This window comes from Notolepis coatsorum, assembly GCF_963971535.1.
Source record: "Notolepis coatsorum genome assembly, chromosome: 10".
Taxonomy (NCBI): Eukaryota; Metazoa; Chordata; class Actinopteri; order Aulopiformes; family Paralepididae; genus Notolepis; species Notolepis coatsorum.
This window is the reverse complement of record NC_140174.1, coordinates 47,624,568-47,643,763: the sequence shown is the minus strand read 5'-3', so window position 1 is coordinate 47,643,763 and position 19,196 is coordinate 47,624,568. Positions and strand designations below refer to the sequence as shown.

General features: G+C 42.1%; 1 protein-coding gene across 1 annotated transcript in view; it reads right to left on the bottom strand.

Moving 5' to 3' along the window:
• Positions 1 to 681: 681 nt before the first annotated feature.
• The window catches only part of spag9b (sperm associated antigen 9b), a 133,499-nt gene continuing 114,984 nt past the window's right edge, over positions 682 to 19,196 (bottom strand). The window contains exons 15-28 of the mRNA XM_084323034.1: positions 18,777 to 18,866; positions 17,888 to 18,049; positions 17,293 to 17,464; positions 16,368 to 16,574; positions 16,126 to 16,279; positions 15,852 to 15,980; positions 13,753 to 13,833; positions 13,528 to 13,595; positions 11,562 to 11,710; positions 10,972 to 11,143; positions 9,157 to 9,273; positions 8,071 to 8,256; positions 6,174 to 6,302; positions 682 to 3,167 (exon numbers count right to left, since the gene is read on the bottom strand). Coding sequence (XP_084179160.1) covers positions 3,049 to 3,167; positions 6,174 to 6,302; positions 8,071 to 8,256; positions 9,157 to 9,273; positions 10,972 to 11,143; positions 11,562 to 11,710; positions 13,528 to 13,595; positions 13,753 to 13,833; positions 15,852 to 15,980; positions 16,126 to 16,279; positions 16,368 to 16,574; positions 17,293 to 17,464; positions 17,888 to 18,049; positions 18,777 to 18,866 — 1,935 coding nt within the window. The 3' untranslated portion in view covers positions 682 to 3,048. The remainder of the gene's footprint in view (positions 3,168 to 6,173; positions 6,303 to 8,070; positions 8,257 to 9,156; positions 9,274 to 10,971; positions 11,144 to 11,561; positions 11,711 to 13,527; positions 13,596 to 13,752; positions 13,834 to 15,851; positions 15,981 to 16,125; positions 16,280 to 16,367; positions 16,575 to 17,292; positions 17,465 to 17,887; positions 18,050 to 18,776; positions 18,867 to 19,196) is intronic.

The window sequence follows — 19,196 nt, the reverse complement described above, 5'->3', positions numbered from 1 at the left end:
CTCTATGTTTTAAAACTCTCAAGACTGTGAATCATTTCACGAAGGAAGTCAGAAATAATTACAAGTAGACACCAAGGTTTCCCCACAAAAAGTTGGTTTATTCAATTGTTAGAAATAGTAAGGCTAAAGATGCTGCTGATGTACACAGGTGATGCATGTACTGTTAACTTGGAACAGATGAAGTCACTGCAAGTCAAGGACAAGCAGGTGCAGTTTGAGGGGTTGGGGTGGGGGTCGACCTGTCACTCCCCCCATGGAGGGGGCAGGACTTCCTATGAGGATGAGGGTGAGATTCCTGCTGAGGGGGGGTTGAAGTTGCCCTCCTCTACTCACTAGATCTTAAAATAAACTTTATTCCCATCAGGTAGCTGATATCAGGGTGTTCAGGAGAGTAAACTGATCCTGTGTCTGTCTGAAGACAACCTCTACCCCAGGGCACTCTGTAATAATACTACAAACTAAGACGAGTGTCGCTCCCTTGGGAATAGTGCATAGCTCATAAACGGTTACCCTCTCCAAAATCAACCACCAAGTATTTCAATAGCAACAACCATTTTCAAAACAATAAACCCAAGCCATTTTCCTGTTTCATATATATATATATATATATATATATATATATATATATATATATATATATATATATATATATATATATATATGTGTGTGTGTGTATATTCATATTCAATGTACAAAGTTACATTCTGAATTGCAAAGGCTCATTCATGGAAATAAATACTGTAATGGCTAAACTGCAATATAACATTTCTCTCTTGGAGAGAAGAGACATGCACGCACACACACACACACACACACACACATACATATACACATACACATACATACCGGTACATACATACAAACACACTCTCACATAGAGACAGGCTTCCTCTCACACTCCTCAATACGGAGAAAGAAACAAAAAAACAGACCAGCGCATTATGCTGGTGCACAGAGGCCAGAGATACAGGGCACATTATAGCCTAACCCACCACCCCGTGACTTGTGCCAGTCTGGCCCAGACGTTATGCACCAGATGGTGGGGTTAGGCCGTCATTCCGAGACTCAAGAGAGTCCTAAAGTCCTAAAAAAGAAAAGTCCAAGACATACAAAAAGTTCATAAAAATAGGCTTAAAACATCTTGTGAAAGAATCAATGTCTGCCAGACATTATCAGGAGGGACTGTGATGTCGGAGAACCTTCCGCTTCTGAACATACAGAAACGGGGGGAGGGGGGAAGCATTGCAAAAAAGAAAGAAAGAAAAGTCTCGAGTTTTCAACCTCTTTTAACAGTCAAGATTAGGATTTGGAAGCTTGGATGATCCTCCAGGTCCCTGCCTGTGTACCCCTTCATTTATGGTACATTTCTAAAAGCCCAGCATGATCACTCCTCTCATACACCCACATATATCTCTCCTTAATATTCAAAGATTAAAGGTCTAAAAATATATATCTATCTATACACCATGATTTGTTTTACAAAGACGTGCTTATAATGTAAAGATAATCAGGGTCCAGCATGCTGCTCAGAGGCACCGTGTTACTGGGGGGTTGTTATGATTTCAGTATATTACTCTGAACATTACTTATTAACTTTCATTCTTTTATCCTTTGGTAGCAAAAAACTTGTAACATTCGTTCACAAAATAATAAATATTTTGTCACACTTCAAGAGTCTAAATTTTTTTTTTTTTTTACCTCAAAACCTAAGGCAGTCGTAGATAGTCTGTAGAGTCTACAAAGCTCTAGCTGGTAGGAGGGAAGACGGCGGAAGAACAAGACTTAACGAGGTTAACAAGGCCCCGTTCAAATACAAAAAACACGCCCTTCGTTCCTTCCTTACTTGAGGTAACAACTCGAAGACAACTCTTAACAACGGTCTGTGTGTCTTTCACCAATCCAACTAAATAGATAACTGCTTACTTGCAAGTAAAGGAGGATATACAGTATATATATATATATGTGAGATTATAAGTAGAAGAAGTAGCTGTTGCAAATCACTACATCTGAAAAGAGTGTTGCGTTGTCTGGTTATTCAGCTAATCAGGTCACCTGAAGGAACGGGTGGGAGGGGAATATTTGAACGGGGCCGTTCTGTACTCTAGCAGTTACAGACTGTGATTCCATCCTGTGATGGGTTGCATTTTCCCTCGACAATGAAACAAGCTCCAGGTCCGGAGAAAACAGGCAAATCGATTTAAAACTGTCTTGCATACAATCAAAAGCCGAGCTCTCAAGAAACAAAAGAAAAAGAAAAGAAAAAAAACCTTGTCGATAGGGAATCGAAGAATATGTCCATCTTCTCGATACACGTGTCTGATTGTCCCAACCTTGTTATCGGATGCCACCAAAACGTACAGGTGATCCGGTTTACAATCAAGCCAAATCTCTTTATTTCAATACCACTGAATTACTCAACTCCTGTGCCATGGTGTGCATCACACACACACACACAACCATACTGTTCCTTTTCTCAATAGTGCAGAAAACCACCCTACACTGAATCCATCCGTCACCACCACACCGCAGGGGGGGAGGGGGTAAACTTAGAATCTCAGCTGGAAAAATAGGTGCATTTTCTGAGAAAATAAGAATAACAATCTTAGCTGGACATGGTTTTTGTATTCAATAGAATTACTTCAAATAATAGCAAAAGAAAAAAAAGAAGAGCAATAGGCATAATAGTGGATTTAAATTCCAACCCATGAAAAGAAAAAAAGACAAAAAAAGAAAGAAAACAAAACAAAGACAAAGATTGAATAAAAATAAAAAATAAAATAACAAGTAAATAAAATAAACATGCAGTTGTGTGGATCTGTCTGGACTGATCTCTAGCAACCGCCCGCCACAGATCACCTTCCCGCACACTGATCTAAGAGCTGTTTTGCTTATTTCAACCTCATGGTTCAGGTCGGCATCTGAACGAGAAAGTGCTGATTCTAGACCTGCGCCTTTACGCGGGTCAACCTCCGCCTGGACTACTTCTCCGTGGCGGCGCGCATGAGGGAACAGGCAGGGTCACAGGGTCATGGGTGAGGGGTCAAAAGTTCACTCCTCATTAGCCATGACCTGCCAGACGATGAGATGGCTGCGCTCAGCTTTGGCGAGGAAGGGCTGCAGCTTCATAGTGGGTTCCTCCACATCCCCCGCCTCTGCACTCTCGTCACCTGGAAATGGACAGAAATTAAATTAATATATTTTCTATAGTAGATGTTGAGGTGGAGGTGGGTGAGGTCTAGATGTTGAGGTGGCTGAGGTCTAGATGTTGAGGTGGCTGAGGTCTAGATGTTGAGGTGGCTGAGGTCTAGATGTTGAGGTGGAGGTGGCTGAGGTCTAGATGTTGAGGTGGAGGTGGTTGAGGTCTAGATGTTGAGGTGGCTGAGGTCTAGATGTTGAGGTGGCTGAGGTCTAGATGTTGAGGTGGCTGAGGTCTAGATGTTAATAATAATAATAATTTAGGACCTGCTCCGAGGTCATCAATTGGCACACATGCGATGCATGCATGCAATTCGTATCTGCGATTAACCCATCCCGTCGTCCTTCCCCCCCAAGGGCAGCCGGGAGCAGACAGGCGTCAACGTGAGCCGCGCCAGGGGACCAATCCAAGTGCTCCTGTCCGTCTTCGTCAAGGACGCCACAGCGTTAGCAATCTTGTTGTTGTGCATGTTTTTCCATTGGGTTTATCTTATCGGGGGGGAAACCCTTGCGAGCACGGGGAGAACATGCAAACTCCACACAGAAAGGCCTGGGAGATACCCCACCTGGGTAACTGGCATCATGGAAACCTGGTCCCCAAGCGGGAATCGAACCCTGGACCTTCTTGCTGTGAGGCGACAGTGTTAACCACTACACCACCGTGCCGCAGGTGGAGGTGGCTGAGGTCTAGATGTTGAGGTGGCTGAGGTCTAGATGTTGAAGTGGCTGAGGTCTAGATGTTGAGGTGGCTGAGGTCTAGATGTTGAGGTGGCTGAGGTCTAGATGTTGAAGTGGCTGAGGTCTAGATGTTGAGGTGGCTGAGGTCTAGATGTTGAGGTGGCTGAGGTCTAGATGTTGAGGTGGCTGAGGTCTAGATGTTGAGGTGGCTGAGGTCTAGATGTTGAGGTGGAGGTGGCTGAGGTCTAGATGTTGAGGTGGCTGAGGTCTAGATGTTGAAGTGGCTGAGGTCTAGATGTTGAGGTGGCTGAGGTCTAGATGTTGAGGTGGCTGAGGTCTAGATGTTGAAGTGGCTGAGGTCTAGATGTTGAGGTGGCTGAGGTCTAGATGTTGAGGTGGCTGAGGTCTAGATGTTGAAGTGTCTGAGGTCTAGATGTTGAGGTGGCTGAGGTCTAGATGTTGAGGTGTCTGAGGTCTAGATGTTGAAGTGTCTGAGGTCTAGATGTTGAGGTGGCTGAGGTCTAGATGTTGAGGTGTCTTGAGGTCTAGATGTTGAGGTCAAGTCAAGTAAATTTTATTTATATAGCACATTTCCAGGCAGCGGCAGCTGGCACCAAAGTGCTTCACAGGCAAGTTGATAAAAACAAAATAATGTGATGCAAGATATAAGATTAAAAACATAATAAAGCAATAAAAGTAATAAAAACTAAATAATATGATGCAAGATATAAGATTAAAAACATAGTAAAGCAATGAAAGTAATAAAAACAGGTAGGACACAGTAAAACAAAGAGGATAGAAGGGCCAGGGGTCTAGTGGTGATTAAGTGGGGGCTGAGGTCTGTGGTTCCAGGAGGCTGGAATTGACTTATCTCAAGCCCTGTCCTCTTTTCTTGATCCTCCAAGTACAACGGTTTCTTCAGCAGCTTGAGATCAATTCACTGTTTAGCTTTCTGGAAGTGCCGTGTTATGATTGTATATGTTGTGTGATTTTATATGCCTTTTTTGCTTTAACTCTGTATGTTTGCTTAACTCTGTATGTACACTCAACGTGAGTTGCCTTTCGAGTATAAATAAAGGTTTGAAATGTAATTAAATTGGTGATATGAGGTGGAGGTGGCCACTTGATAACCCTGACATACAGCACCCACGGTCCACGTTGCCCACCCATCTAAATTAGGCCCTATGTATTCAATCTAGTCTATGGCAGTGGTTCTCAACGTGGGGTCCACTGGTCTATGTCACAAGGGACAATGACATCACATCCTGTATATTTGTTCATATCTTTTGGCTTCACTGTAGTTCTCACATCAAGCTATGTCCTCCCAAGTCATTGTCTTTTCCACAAAACTACGATGCAGAATGTCATTCTAGCAAAGCTGAAATTCAAGATGGTAGCTGAAATTCAAGCTACCATTTGACCATTTGACCGAATCAGAGTGTAGTTATTGATTGGTTTGCAGATACTTCACTCAAACTGTTGACTCATAGAGAAGGGGGTGGAACACACAAAAGAGACTTCTAGATTAGACTTTCTTGCGGTTGGTCTGGCAACAATAACCCGCCCACTCACCCAGTTCCCTTCCACTGGCTACATCAAATAAACTCAATACATTCTTTGACCTTTTCCAAGCAAAAAGCCTGGTCAAGGCTTGGCTACTACTCGAGAGGCAATCCTGACAGAAGTGCTCATCTCGTCTCAGAGCACTACTCATTAGGGATGGGCATCGCTGTGCTCGCTGTTTCAACTGAAGTAGATTTTTTTTTTTTTAGGTTACCACCGGATACGTCCACCAGGGGTGCTTGTTTGTGCCACTGAAGCAGAGATCTCACTCTGAAATCCTGCAAGGCGTGAGTTGTTGCAGGAACTAAACACTGGAAGCTGTGGAGCATGAGAGCTAGCTTGGCATTATCTAAAATAAAGGATGTAGGCAGCTGTTCACGTTTGTGCGTTTCCAAGTTGTGCCAACAACATGTCGCCCACTTTACGTAGTGTTCGATGAGCGGAGAGACCTGCCGCAGACAGAGTGGAGGTAATGCAATTGTTGCAAATGGTAACTGACAGTTTTGACTGACAACACGTGTTAAGCATTGGGTATATTGCCGTGCATCGTTATGTCCAAGGAGCGAGACATTAATAAGATCGGTAGCGTCTGTGTGTCTGTGTGCGTGACTCAATATCATGTTATTGCTGCTGCCATGCACTTTAAGATGTGTTCTAAAATGGATTTCAATTACTTGAGAACTACTCAAGTAATTCATGCGAGTACTCGATCTGGGAAAACAATCTCTAGTACTCACCCATCCTAAAGTCGATGTAGCCCTCTCCTCCACTCATCACCAGCACAGACTTCCCGTCCAGCGAGGAGCTGTCAGTCGCCTTATCGCCCCCTGCCTCTCCTCCACTTGACCCAGATGAGACCTTGTGACCTACAGTAGACACAGGACAATTATGTTTAAACTAATGATCTAAAAACACTATACATGGTAGATATATTTCACTCACCTAATTGAATAAACGTTGATATTATGGAGAGTGTGGCGCCCACACATCTTGTAGAGCCATATGAAATCCGCGATCACGGAATCGCGGACGGAATCGCGGAATTGAGCAATAAAAATGGAATTACCTGTTAAACGTGGAATATTGCAGAATTTGCCATAATTTGGACTGTAATTCCGTTTTCGGGGATAACGGTGGAACGTTTGGTGCAAAGCAAACATGACCGGGACGCTAAAGCGTGTTACACCGCGCGCGTCACTTCCACACTGCTTCACAACAACACAGCAATGTCCAAGCGTGTAGCTGCTCCGGTCCAAAAAGCTACGAAATACCACACTAAACCCTAAATTCAGAGCAGAGCAGTATCCGAATGATTTGTATGCCTCCGGCGATAAGTTGTTTTGTAAATATTGTCAACATACTGTGATTGGACCCGCAAAAATACGTGCGATGATCATTTGGTCTCGAAAGGGCATGTCAAAAACAAGGGGAAACACCGTGCTTCCCAAAACACTATAGATGGAAATGATAGCTTCTAGAAGTTCTAGCTAAATCTGGTGCACCCATCCATTTGTTTAATGCAAACGATTGTCATTATACACTGCCCTTTATAATCTAAATAAACTTAAATAGCTATGAAACGTTACAGTACATAGGACTATAGATGGAAATGATAGCTTCTTGCTAAATCTGGTGCACTCATCCATTTGTTTAATGCAAACGATTGTGAATGAATGAATGAATGAAAACTTTATTTAACAGATTGCAGAATGGGTACAATACAGTACGGCTCAATACATACAATTGTTAAGGGGATGCAGACCTGAGAAAGACGTTTGTCTTGTTTCCATCAGGGTCCCCCATTTGTCATTATACACTGCCCTTTATAATCTAAATAAACTTAAATAGCTATGAAACGTTACAGTACATAGGACTATAGATGGAAATTATAGCTTCTTGCTAAATCTGGTGCACTCATCCATTTGTTTAATGCAAACGATTGTCATTATACACTGCCCTTTACAATCTAAATAAACTTAAATAGCTATGAAACGTTACAGTACATAGGACTATAGATGGAAATGATAGCTTCTTGCTAAATCTAGTGCACCCATCCATTTGTTTAATGCAAACGATTGTCATTATACACCGTCCTTTATAATCGAAATAAACTAAACTAAAGGTGCCTAAATTATGCATTACTATATTTCATCACAATATAATAGATATAGCTAGGTTACTGACGTTGTCATTGTGATAATGTCAGTAGTAGCTAGCTGTATCTATTGTTTACACTTGAAATATGTATTTTTATTTTGTCACAATATTAATTGAAAAATATTGTGTAAAATTGAACTGTGTTTCTGAGTTGCAGCACTTAAAAACATTAAAAAATACTGTTATATCTTATTGAATTGTGGACATTTATTCATTCCCACTTATTAGACACAATTTCTGATGGTAAAATGAGCGTAAAAAGCAAAATACAGAATTCTGCAATATTAAAACGGAAAAAACGGAATTTGGGAAAAAATAAAATGGAATTTGGAAAATAATAAAACGGATTTCATATGGCTCTAACATCTTGCACTTCAGAGCGATTGCTTTTTTGTGGGTGCACCTACTGTATGCCCCTGTGGTTGGAGGCTGATCTGAATGCAGAGTGGCGGGTGGCAGAGCAGAGTTTGTAATTACCCGGGACGGCCGTGAAGAACTTGACAGCGTCGCGGTGACCGTGGAAACAGAGCTGTGCGTGAGCCATGGAGCAGAAAGGAACGAAGGTCCCGGCCGTCACTTTGTCACTCTTGTCGTCGCCGTAGACTCGCACCGCAGCCCCTGGGTTGGCTCCTGTCCCCGCAGACGACTTCCTGGCTGGTGCCGCTGATCACAGATCAAGAGGCGGATTAGCATCAAAAGGGCAGGACACAAGAAGCACTGGTAGGGATAGTAGGTGTGTCTAGAGGAGGGGTGCAATGGTAGGGATATCGGATGTCGGGCTAAAACAGGGTATTAGCTTATCTCAAACTACTCAGGGTTTAAGACTAAAATCTGATACCAAGAGTCATGTCAAAGAAAAGTGACATGATTTGCTGCCTTTATCACAAGTAGAAGGATGTCAGATATCTCTAATGCTGTCTTTATCACATGTAGAAGGATGTCAGATCTCTAATGCTGTCTTTATTACATGTAGAAGGATGTCAGATCTCTAACACTGTCTTTATCACATATAGAAGGATGTCAGATCTCTAATACTGTCTTTATTACATGTAGAAGGATGTCAGATCTCTAATACTGTCTTTATCACAAGTAGGAGGATGTCAGATCTCTAATACTGTCTTTATCACATGTAGAAGGATGTCAGATCGCTAATACTGTCTTTATTACATGTAGAAGGATGTCAGATCTCTAATACTGTCTTTATCACAAGTAGGAGGATGTCAGATCTCTAATACTGTCTTTTTCACAAGTAGGAGGATGTCAGATCTATCTAATACGGTCTGTATTACATGTAGAAGGATGTCAGATCTCTAATACTGTCTTTATCAAGTAGAAGGATGTCAGATCTATCTAATACGGTCTGTATTACATGTAGAAGGATGTCAGATCTTTAATACCGTCTTCATCACAAGTAGAAGGATGTCAGATCTTTCTAATACCGTCTTTATCACAAGTAGAAGGATGTCAGATCCAGGGGTAACGGAATATTTTCTGATGGAAAAATCTAATTTCCCATTTCCACATATAGTTTCCCAGAAACCCTATTGATCACACGGTTCCTACCCTCAGAGGTCAGAGGAATGGAGATGATGACTCCGTTCCCGGTACCGATCCAGAGACGGTTGCAGGACACCATGAGAGCCGTGATCCTTACGAACGAGAAGCCCAGCTTTCCTGTACCTGAGACAGAGACACAGACATGGGTTATAACCAAGAGATAACCATGAAAACATGAACATCTGGTCCTGGACTATCTCAAAACCGCCACAGAACCCAAAATGGACCCACACCAGTTTGCATACCAGACCAACAGGTCAGTAGAGGATGCCATCAATCTGGCACTCCACCACACTCTACAGCACCTGGAAACCCCCAACACCTACACCCGCATCCTGTTCATTGACTTCAGCTCAGCCTTCAACACCATCTCCCCCAACAATCTGTTCCATATGCTACAGGACATGGACATCAACCCAACCATCAACCACTGGAACCTCAATTTCCTCAGCAATAGAACCCAAGCCGTCAAGTTGAACAATAAATCATCCCGCCCTCTGACCCTCAGCACTGGAGCCCCCCAGGGCTGTGTCCTCTCCCCCTGGCTCTTCTCCCTCTACACCAACCAGTTTACCCCACTGGTCCAATTCTACACCGCCATAATACAAAGCATCCTCACCTCATCCATCACAGTCTGGTACGGTTCCACTGACAAACACACCAAACATAAACTTCAACACATCACCAAAACAGCCTCCAAAATAATTGGCTGCTCCCTCCCCTCTCTGGACTCCATCTACACCTCACGCACAGTCACCCGCTCTGGTAAAATAGTCAACGATCCCTTCCACCCAGCACACCACATATTCCAGCGCATGCCTTCAGGTCGCTACAGGTCAAATCAAATCAAATTTATTTGTAAGGCCCGACAACACACGTTAATGGGCCCATGGGCCGGACACGTCTTCTTTAAACAAGTCAAGAAGAAACATCACAGGTCAATTTTAACCAAACACACACGCTTCACAAACAGTTTTTTCCCCACAGCAGTCCGAACACTAAATGCCCTGGCCCGCCCCCCCTTGCACAGACGGGCAAGCATCTGAACATGAACTGAATTGAACCAACACTGACCAACACTTGTTATGTGACTGTCCTGTATGTATTTATTGTGGGGATTGGGAGGTGGGCGTTTGATGTTTCATGTTGATATACCAGTGCTTAATTAACATGCTGTGCCGCAAAAAATTACCACCAACCATAGTTGTGTGGCATTAAAGTATCTTGTAATAATAATAATAATAAATCTAATTTCTATAACGCCTTTCAGGAAACCCAAGGTCGCTTTACAATCAAGAGGGCTAGGGAAAGGGGGCAATAGGGGAAAAGGGAAAAAAGGGGAGGATGAGGGCAGGTAAGGGATAATGAACCTAATCTAATCTAAACTAACTAATGGGGAAAAGCCTTTGTGAAGAGGTGTGTTTTGAGAGCAGTTTTGAAAGTGTCCAGGGTTGGGGCGTTGCGGAATTCAGGGGGGAGAGAGTTCCAGAGGGTAGGGGATGCCACGCTGAAGGCTCTGTCACCGAAAGTCTGCAACCTGGTGCGAGGGATGGAGAGGAGACCCAGATCGGAGGATTGTAGGTTCCGGGATTTAGTGTATCGGGGGGCGAGGGCATGGAGGGACTTGTAGGTGAGGAGCAGGAGTTTGAAAGAGATGCAGAACTTGACTGGGAGCCAGTGGAGGTGGATTTGTTGTACACATATATTCAAGACACGTTCCTTTTGCATTTCATTAGATGACAGAAAAACACTTTCTTGGTCAAGTTTAAACCTTGTGTTGCGCTAAAGGTTATATTTGGCTGGAACACAAACTTGGCTCACCCAGCATCTTGCTGACGTAGGGTTCTATGTCCACATCTTGAAGGTGCTGGTGGGTGTGGGCGTGGAACAGCCTGAGGGTGGAGTCCAGTCTGATGGACACCCAGATGCCATCTCCATCCCAGGCCAGCTGGCGGACCTGGCTCTCCTTACGCGGGTGGGCGTCAAACGACTTCTGCAGAGGGCAAATATGGAGTGTTTATTGTAGCATAATGGTGTAATTAAACATAGTGGATACAGTATATGGACAGTGGAAGGTGTAGCTGAAATGACATCAATACATCAATAATAAAAAAATAAAAAGAGTAGGGAATTTAGAAAGATCTTTGATTTAGTTTACAGAGGTATTTTGTCTAATTATAGCTGATTTGCCAAACCTGAAGGATACATTCCACAATTTAATGTTGTTGTTGTGATATTATTGTATGGCAGATGATGTTTAATTTGCATGATTATTCCTAAATTCAAATTTGAGAAACAAGTAATTATCTGGGAAGATTTTGGGGGGAATTTCTTTGCCCCTGTCCCTAAGACTTAGAGACAATATGGTTCATGGGAGTAATTCTGCCCACAGTGTCTGAGTTCTGCTGTACCTCTATCTTCATGGCTTTGGGCTGCACCACATAGATCTTGTTCTTGTAGCCACACCACACCTTGTCGTGTACCACAGTCATACAGCGGATAGAGTGGTGGGGTCTCCCCAGGTCTAACAAGTGGTAGTTGGTCAAGTCCCACTGACCGTCTGAGAAAAACACAAAAAAGGATAGAGGTAGAACAATAGTGATCTCAAGCTCCACCCTCCCTCTTTTCTTAACAGTTGTGATTGGAGGATCAATAAATGAGGGCAGGGTTTGAGAAAGGTTGATTGCTGAACAAAAGACTTTCACCTATTATACAATGAGGTACGGGGGTTGGGTATCATTTGAATACTCCATATTCAATGCTGGCTGAAAAATTATATTATATTTGTTCCCCCAATAACTGTTTTCTTGAACGAAAGCACATTTCATCAAGCATAAAAGTAAAAAAAAATTGCTGTTTAAAATAACTTTGTAGACAACTTGAGTTAATTTTGTGAGAATACAACGTTTTGTAGCTTTGCGAACAGTTTCAAGTACCTCGGAGCCCACATATCCGAGGACTTGACATGGACCACACACATTGACAGTGTTGTGAAGAAGGCACGACAACGCCTCTACTTCCTCAGGCGCCTAAGGAAGTTCCAAGTCAGTCAGAAGATCCTTAGGAACTTCTACTCATGTACAATAGAGAGCATCCTGACCGGCAACATCACCTCCTGGTTTGGGAATAGCACTGCACAAGACCGTAGCAGACTACAAAGAGTGACACGTTCAGCCGAACGCACAATTGGAGGGGGGCTTCCCACCCTCCAGAACATTTACAACAAGCGGTGCAAGGGGAAGGCTAAGAGAATTATTAAGGACTCGAGCCACCCGAACAACTGCCTCTTTGAACTGCTGCGGTCAGGCAAGCGATACCGGAGTCTTAAGGCGAGCACAGAAAGACTCAGAAGAAGCTTCTACCCCCAGGCCATCAGGCTGCTAAACGAACAATAATCACTATGCAACAACCATCAAATGCACACAGCACACACACCCACACGCACACACTCACTCAAACAAACAACACACTGCAGCACCCACTCTCCACACTTTAGATCACACAAACACACTACACTTTATATTTATTGATAAAGGATTTGGACTACAACTCGTACACCTACTGTGAATTGTACCTAAATTGCACCTCGTCCCATTTCTCCATTTCTGCCTTGCACTATATAGTATTGTATATTAGTACACTGCACAGTATTGTATATTGTATGGTAACTACGTCTATTCTGCATCGAACATTGTACATATGTCTTTTTTACTTCTAATTTTACTATGTTATTTTATTTCATACTTATCTTGTCTTGCACAGTCTCTGGAGCGCAACAGTAAGAAGCATTTTGTATAAAAGTATTTTGTACTTCTGTATGACAACTATTAAAGAAACTTGAAACTTGACAAACTTGCGATGACCTTTTGATGGCTTACAATCGATACCAAGTCAAGTCAAGTGCTCCTTTATTAATCCACTTGGGGAAATTCAGGTGTCAGAGCAGCATGGGGAGGGGAGGTACAGGCAGAAACGTTAATAATATGAATAGAGTAGAACATAGTAGTAATAATGGAATGGCTGAATTCAATCAATAATAATAATAATAATAATAATAATAATAATAATAATAATAATAATAATAATAATAATTATAATTATAATAATAATAATAATAATAATAATAATAATAATAATAATAATAATAATAATAATAATAATAATAATAATAATAATAATAATAATAGTATGCATTGTATGGTATGGTATGTATGGTATATATCATAGCAGCACACCGCACCAGAGTCCGTGCAGTGTTTAGTATTGAGAGTCAGACAGTTCTAACAGTTCTTAAGTTCTCCAGCCATTAGTATTGCACCAAAAATGTGTGTGATACTAATGTGTGAGAATAATGCATCACAAAGTGTGTTGGGTCACCTTCTCCTCTGTGGAAGATGGCTAAGGTGCCGTCTGCGAGAGCCACCAGCACACGCCCTTTCACATGCCTGCGGGACAGAAACAGTAACGTTCTGACTAGCATTTCAGTTGAGGTGAACATGCTCTAGATTAGAATATATAACATTTGGGGAAACACAAAATGAGAATAAGTGTCAAAAGTAACACAGGGGGAAAATAAAGAGACATTGAGAGAACTATACTTACACGATGCCAAGGATGGAGTCCTTCAGCTTTATAGAATGGAGACATTTTCTCCACTGAGCCACTGAGGAGTGTACGTACACACTGAAAACCACACAGACAGACAAGTAGTATTCACTTAGTACTTTAATTGGTATTCCGTGGTCATATACAGTTACTGGGTAAAACGGTTTGAAATCACATTTGTCATTTGAGGCGTTTAGTAGACATACGCTCTCATTCAGAGCAAATTACAACACAAGCAGCAGTGGTGTGAGCTTCAACTCTAGTAACACCAACATAGCAAGTAGCCAAAAAGAGAAGTACAAAAAGAAAGTTAACAGTGCCCAGTCACTAATAGCCCGAGAACAAGAAGCTTAAACTAAAAAAGGAACAAAGATAAGGAAAACTGGGTAAGACGCTGAAATAACAAGAAAACAAGGACACACAGTGTCATGGATGCCAAGCGTTCTAGACTGAACTGGTCTTACACTTGTCACTAGTGGCAAAGTAGCTAACCATGCATGCGTGCGTGCATGAGAGAGAGAGAGAGAGAGAGTAGAGCCATATGAAATCCGTTTTATTATTTTCCAAATTCCATTTTATTTTTTCCCAAATTCCGTTTTTTCCGTTTTAATATTGCAGAATTCTGTATTTTGCTTTTTACGCTCATTTTACCATCAGAAATTGTGTCTAATAAGTGGGAATGAATAAATGTCCACAATTCAATAAGATATAACAGTATTTTTTAATGTTTTTAAGTGCTGCAACTCAGAAACACAGTTCAATTTTACACAATATTTTTCAATTAATATTGTGACAAAATAAAAATACATATTTCAAGTGTAAACAATAGATACAGCTAGCTACTACTGACATTATCACAATGACAACGTCAGTAACCTAGCTATATCTATTATATTGTGATGAAATATAGTAATGCATAATTTAGGCACCTTTAGTTTAGTTTATTTCGATTATAAAGGACGGTGTATAATGACAATCGTTTGCATTAAACAAATGGATGGGTGCACTAGATTTAGCAAGAAGCTATCATTTCCATCTATAGTCCTATGTACTGTAACGTTTCATAGCTATTTAAGTTTATTTAGATTGTAAAGGGCAGTGTATAATGACAATCGTTTGCATTAAACAAATGGATGAGTGCACCAGATTTAGCAAGAAGCTATAATTTCCATCTATAGTCCTATGTACTGTAACGTTTCATAGCTATTTAAGTTTATTTAGATTATAAAGGGCAGTGTATAATGACAATCGTTTGCATTAAACAAATGGATGAGTGCACCAGATTTAGCAAGAAGCTATCATTTCCATCTATAGTCCTATGTACTGTAACGTTTCATAGCTATTTAAGTTTATTTAGATTATAAAGGGCAGTGTATAATGACAATCGTTTGCATTAAACAAATGGATGGGTGCACCAGATTTAGCTAGAACTTCTAGAAGCTATCATTTCCATCTATAGTGTTTTGGGAAGCACGGTGTTTCCCCTTGTTTTTGACATGCCCTTTCGAGACCAAATGATCATCGCACGTATTTTTGCGGGTCCAATCACAGTATGTTGACAATATTTACAAAACAACTTATCGCCGGAGGCATACAAATCATTCGGATACTGCTCTGCTCTGAATTTAGGGTTTAGTGTGGTATTTCGTAGCTTTTTGGACCGGAGCAGCTACACGCTTGGACATTGCTGTGTTGTTGTGAAGCAGTGTGGAAGTGACGCGCGCGGTGTAACACGCTTTAGCGTCCCGGTCATGTTTGCTTTGCACCAAACGTTCCACCGTTATCCCCGAAAACGGAATTACAGTCCAAATTATGGCAAATTCTGCAATATTCCACGTTTAACAGGTAATTCCATTTTTATTGCTCAATTCCGCGATTCCGTCCGCGATTCCGTGATCGCGGATTTCATATGGCTCTAAGAGAGAGTGTGAGAGAGTGAGTGAGTGAGTGAGTGAGTGAGTGAGTGAGTGAGTGAGTGAGTGAGTGAGTGAGTGAGTGAGTGAGAGAGAGAGAGAGAGAGAGAGAGCGAGAGAGAGAGAGAGAGAGAGAGATCGTCTTTGAGGTGTTTTGCATCAACAACAAACATAAGCACTCACCATCCGTTCTGTGCTCCCATCCACATGGTAGGCAGGACGCTGCTCATCTTCTGGGCCTCCTCTCTCATCAGGTCCTGCTCCTCTGGGTTGGGATTGGAGCTCACCCCATCCTTTACCAGGTCAGACTCCCTGACAATCACAAACACCCAAATACCAAGTATCATGATCACATTTTGACAATCGGGAGACAATAAAATGCTAACTATCATTACCGAAGCTCGTGTGAGATTGTAAGTGTGTTCATGTGTTCATGTGTTCATGTGCCTATGTATACCTCTGTGTGTAATTGGCCGGCGTGTCTGTGGGCTGGACCCCCAGTGGGTCGGTGAAGACGTGCTCGGTGTATACTCCCCTCAGGCTCTCTGTGAGGTCAGCAGGCCCTGCGCTGGCCTCCGTCGCTTCGGTTGCCTCTTCTGCTGTCCGTGACTCTGTAGGTGACACAGTGTTATATCCCGATGTAAAGGGTGAGATAAAAAGGAAACAGTCCAAGGTCGTTAATAAGCAGACATCTCTTACCTGCTGTTCCGTCTGTCTCCGACGGACTGTCCCCTGTCCCACTGTCCCCCTCAGCGCTACAGCCAACCACAGTGATGCCTCCGAGGACGCTGTCTCCACCTGAGCTATTGGTCGAGCTGGTGATTGAAGAGCTGCCGTCTCCCACCGGTCCCGCCTCGCACCTCCGTGATACTTCCTCGCCAGCTGGGTAATCGGTCTCTCGCGCACCTGGAGAAGTAAGAGACGTAAACCACCATGTGACCGTTAGCCAGCTCTCCTCTTTAATGCTGTAATGATATACCGAGAAACATGCACAAGACTTGGCAAAGATGCAGGAGGTGAGAACAGCAAACCTCAGAAGGAACACAGCTTCACTTCATCGTTGCAAACTTTTTAAATCCGTTACCAAGTTACCCCAGTGACTGCATACCCTGAGGAAGGTCATTTAAGTCTTAAAGCTTGGCAACCTATTAAAAGTTTGCAACAATAAAGTGTGTGGAAGCTGTGTTGTTAAGTAATGCCACAATAATATAAGCACAACAATAACCTATAAATGAGCCTCAGACTCGCTCGCCTCCCTTAGGTCCTGAAACCACCTCAGAAACGACTGCTTCTGTAAGATCGTAAAAACTTTAATATTCTTGTGCTTGTTGTAACCAGGAAGCGGCAATTAAAGCCATTTTTCAAAACTGTAATATCGAGTGGCCACTACGCTCATATGCACTCGTTTTAGGATCTCCGGGAAGAGGTGGTTTCTGCACTGCACAGCAGAATTCTGGGTCGGGTAATGAGCATAGAGAAAATCCTTTGGGGACTATAAGCAGCCTGCTCAGTGTAAGCTCTACTCTCCCACCGACTCCTATGTGGACTCGCTGTAGGTACAAACATGTGCAAACAACACAACAGGGTGTTCACTGCCTATGTTTTGACATAACCATCCACTGACCCGGTACGCTGGCGATGGACAGCACATGGGAATTACACACAAAGAAGTTCTCCAGGATGTTCCCAGGCTGGTTGGCATCGATGACGACAACCTTAGAGGTGGACTCAGTGCTTGTACAGATCCACACCAGGGACGACAGCTCCTCCTGCTGCCGGAACTCCTCCTGCTGGTCCTGAAAGAAATTATAAAAAAATTAAAAAAACTAATTTTGTTTTATCTTGTTTCTGTACTTGCATATATTTTAACCACCTTTACTGAAAGTTTCATTATGCATTGTGTGTTGAGTACTGACTTTTAATAATTTTTGTTTTGCAATAATAAAAAAAAAAAATAAAAATAAAATAAAAATAAAAAAAATACTGGTAAATAAATTTAATAAAACACACACAAACACAGTTATTTTTGTAACCTTCATTTATCCCGGTGAGATTTGCTGAGCGCATGTGCTTTTTTCAACACACAGTTTCACACGATCACACCTGGGAGCTGCGTAGCACAACCAGTCCTCTACCAGTCAGCCACTATCTGCTCCACTGGAACAGTGCTTTGCTCAAGGGCTCTTCAACGACTTGAAGGGAGGGAGAGCGTGATGTACCTTCAGATCCTGATCCAGTTTGTCCAGGCTGGTCTGAGATCCTCTCTTGCTCTGGGGGCTCTCTGGTCCAGGCGCATCACTGTAGAACACACTGGCTCCCACGATGGAGCCTCCGTCTCGAGTCTTGCCCCCAGACAGGTTCACGCCTGCTGCACACCATAGCTGAAACAAGACCACATGGTGGGTTATATCTAGTGTAAGAGGGGATTTGTGGTATAATTGTACATTTGTTTAGGGGTGGGCGATATACCGGTAGAGATTTGTGCTATAGGTATACATTTACCTATATCCTTTTTACTGGATGGGTACACGGGTGTGTGATCCACAGTAAATACATCAGTCAAATAGAAATACCAAGATTGTACAGTGCATGTGTTGCACAATGTGAATATTATATTGCATAATAATTGCACGGTTTAGACCCCAAAATGGCTTTCCAATAGAGCTCCTGTACTAATATATATTTTTCTTAAGATATTATAAATATATAGTGAAATATATAGTTATCGTCCAAACTGCTAAATAGATAATAATGCTATGAAATGTAAGCCTTATTGGCCACAAGCAGGACTCTCCCCAGGGGAGGCTTTTGTGACAAGGTGGTGCTGTGGTATCAAATGATAATCCTTATGAAGGGATCCACTGTCCATATTGGACTGAAAAGTTATGAGAAAATGTAACTGTACATTTTCATTCAACGTTATCAAATGTTTCAGAAAACATTTGGTGAAAAATCTAAAACTCCCACGAGACGATAACACAGATAGACAATAAATTATACATATCTGTATACTGCCCAGCCCCAGTACTACCAACACCACATGTACCTTCACTTATAAATGATACATATCTGTTTACTACCCAGCCACAGTACTACCTAAATGTGTACCTTCACAGAAGCATCTTTCTCATCCAGTGGTCTGAGGTAGACGGGTACAGGTAGATTCCTCATCTTGCTTTCCGCCTGACCACCATTGGCCTGGAAAACAACCACAAGAGAAGGGCTTACAGTGGCAGAACAAACAATCCTACAGTATTTATAACAGAGGACTGGATATATAAAAACAATCCTACAGTATTTATAACACAGGACTGGATATATAAAAACAACACTACAGTATTTATAACAGAGGACTGGATATATAAAAACAATCCTACAGTATTTATAACACAGGACTGGATATATAAAAACAACCATACAGTATTTACAACAGAGGACTGGATATATAAAAACAATCCTACAGTATGTATAACAGAGGACTGCATACAGTATATAAAAACAACACTACAGTATCTATAACAGAGGACT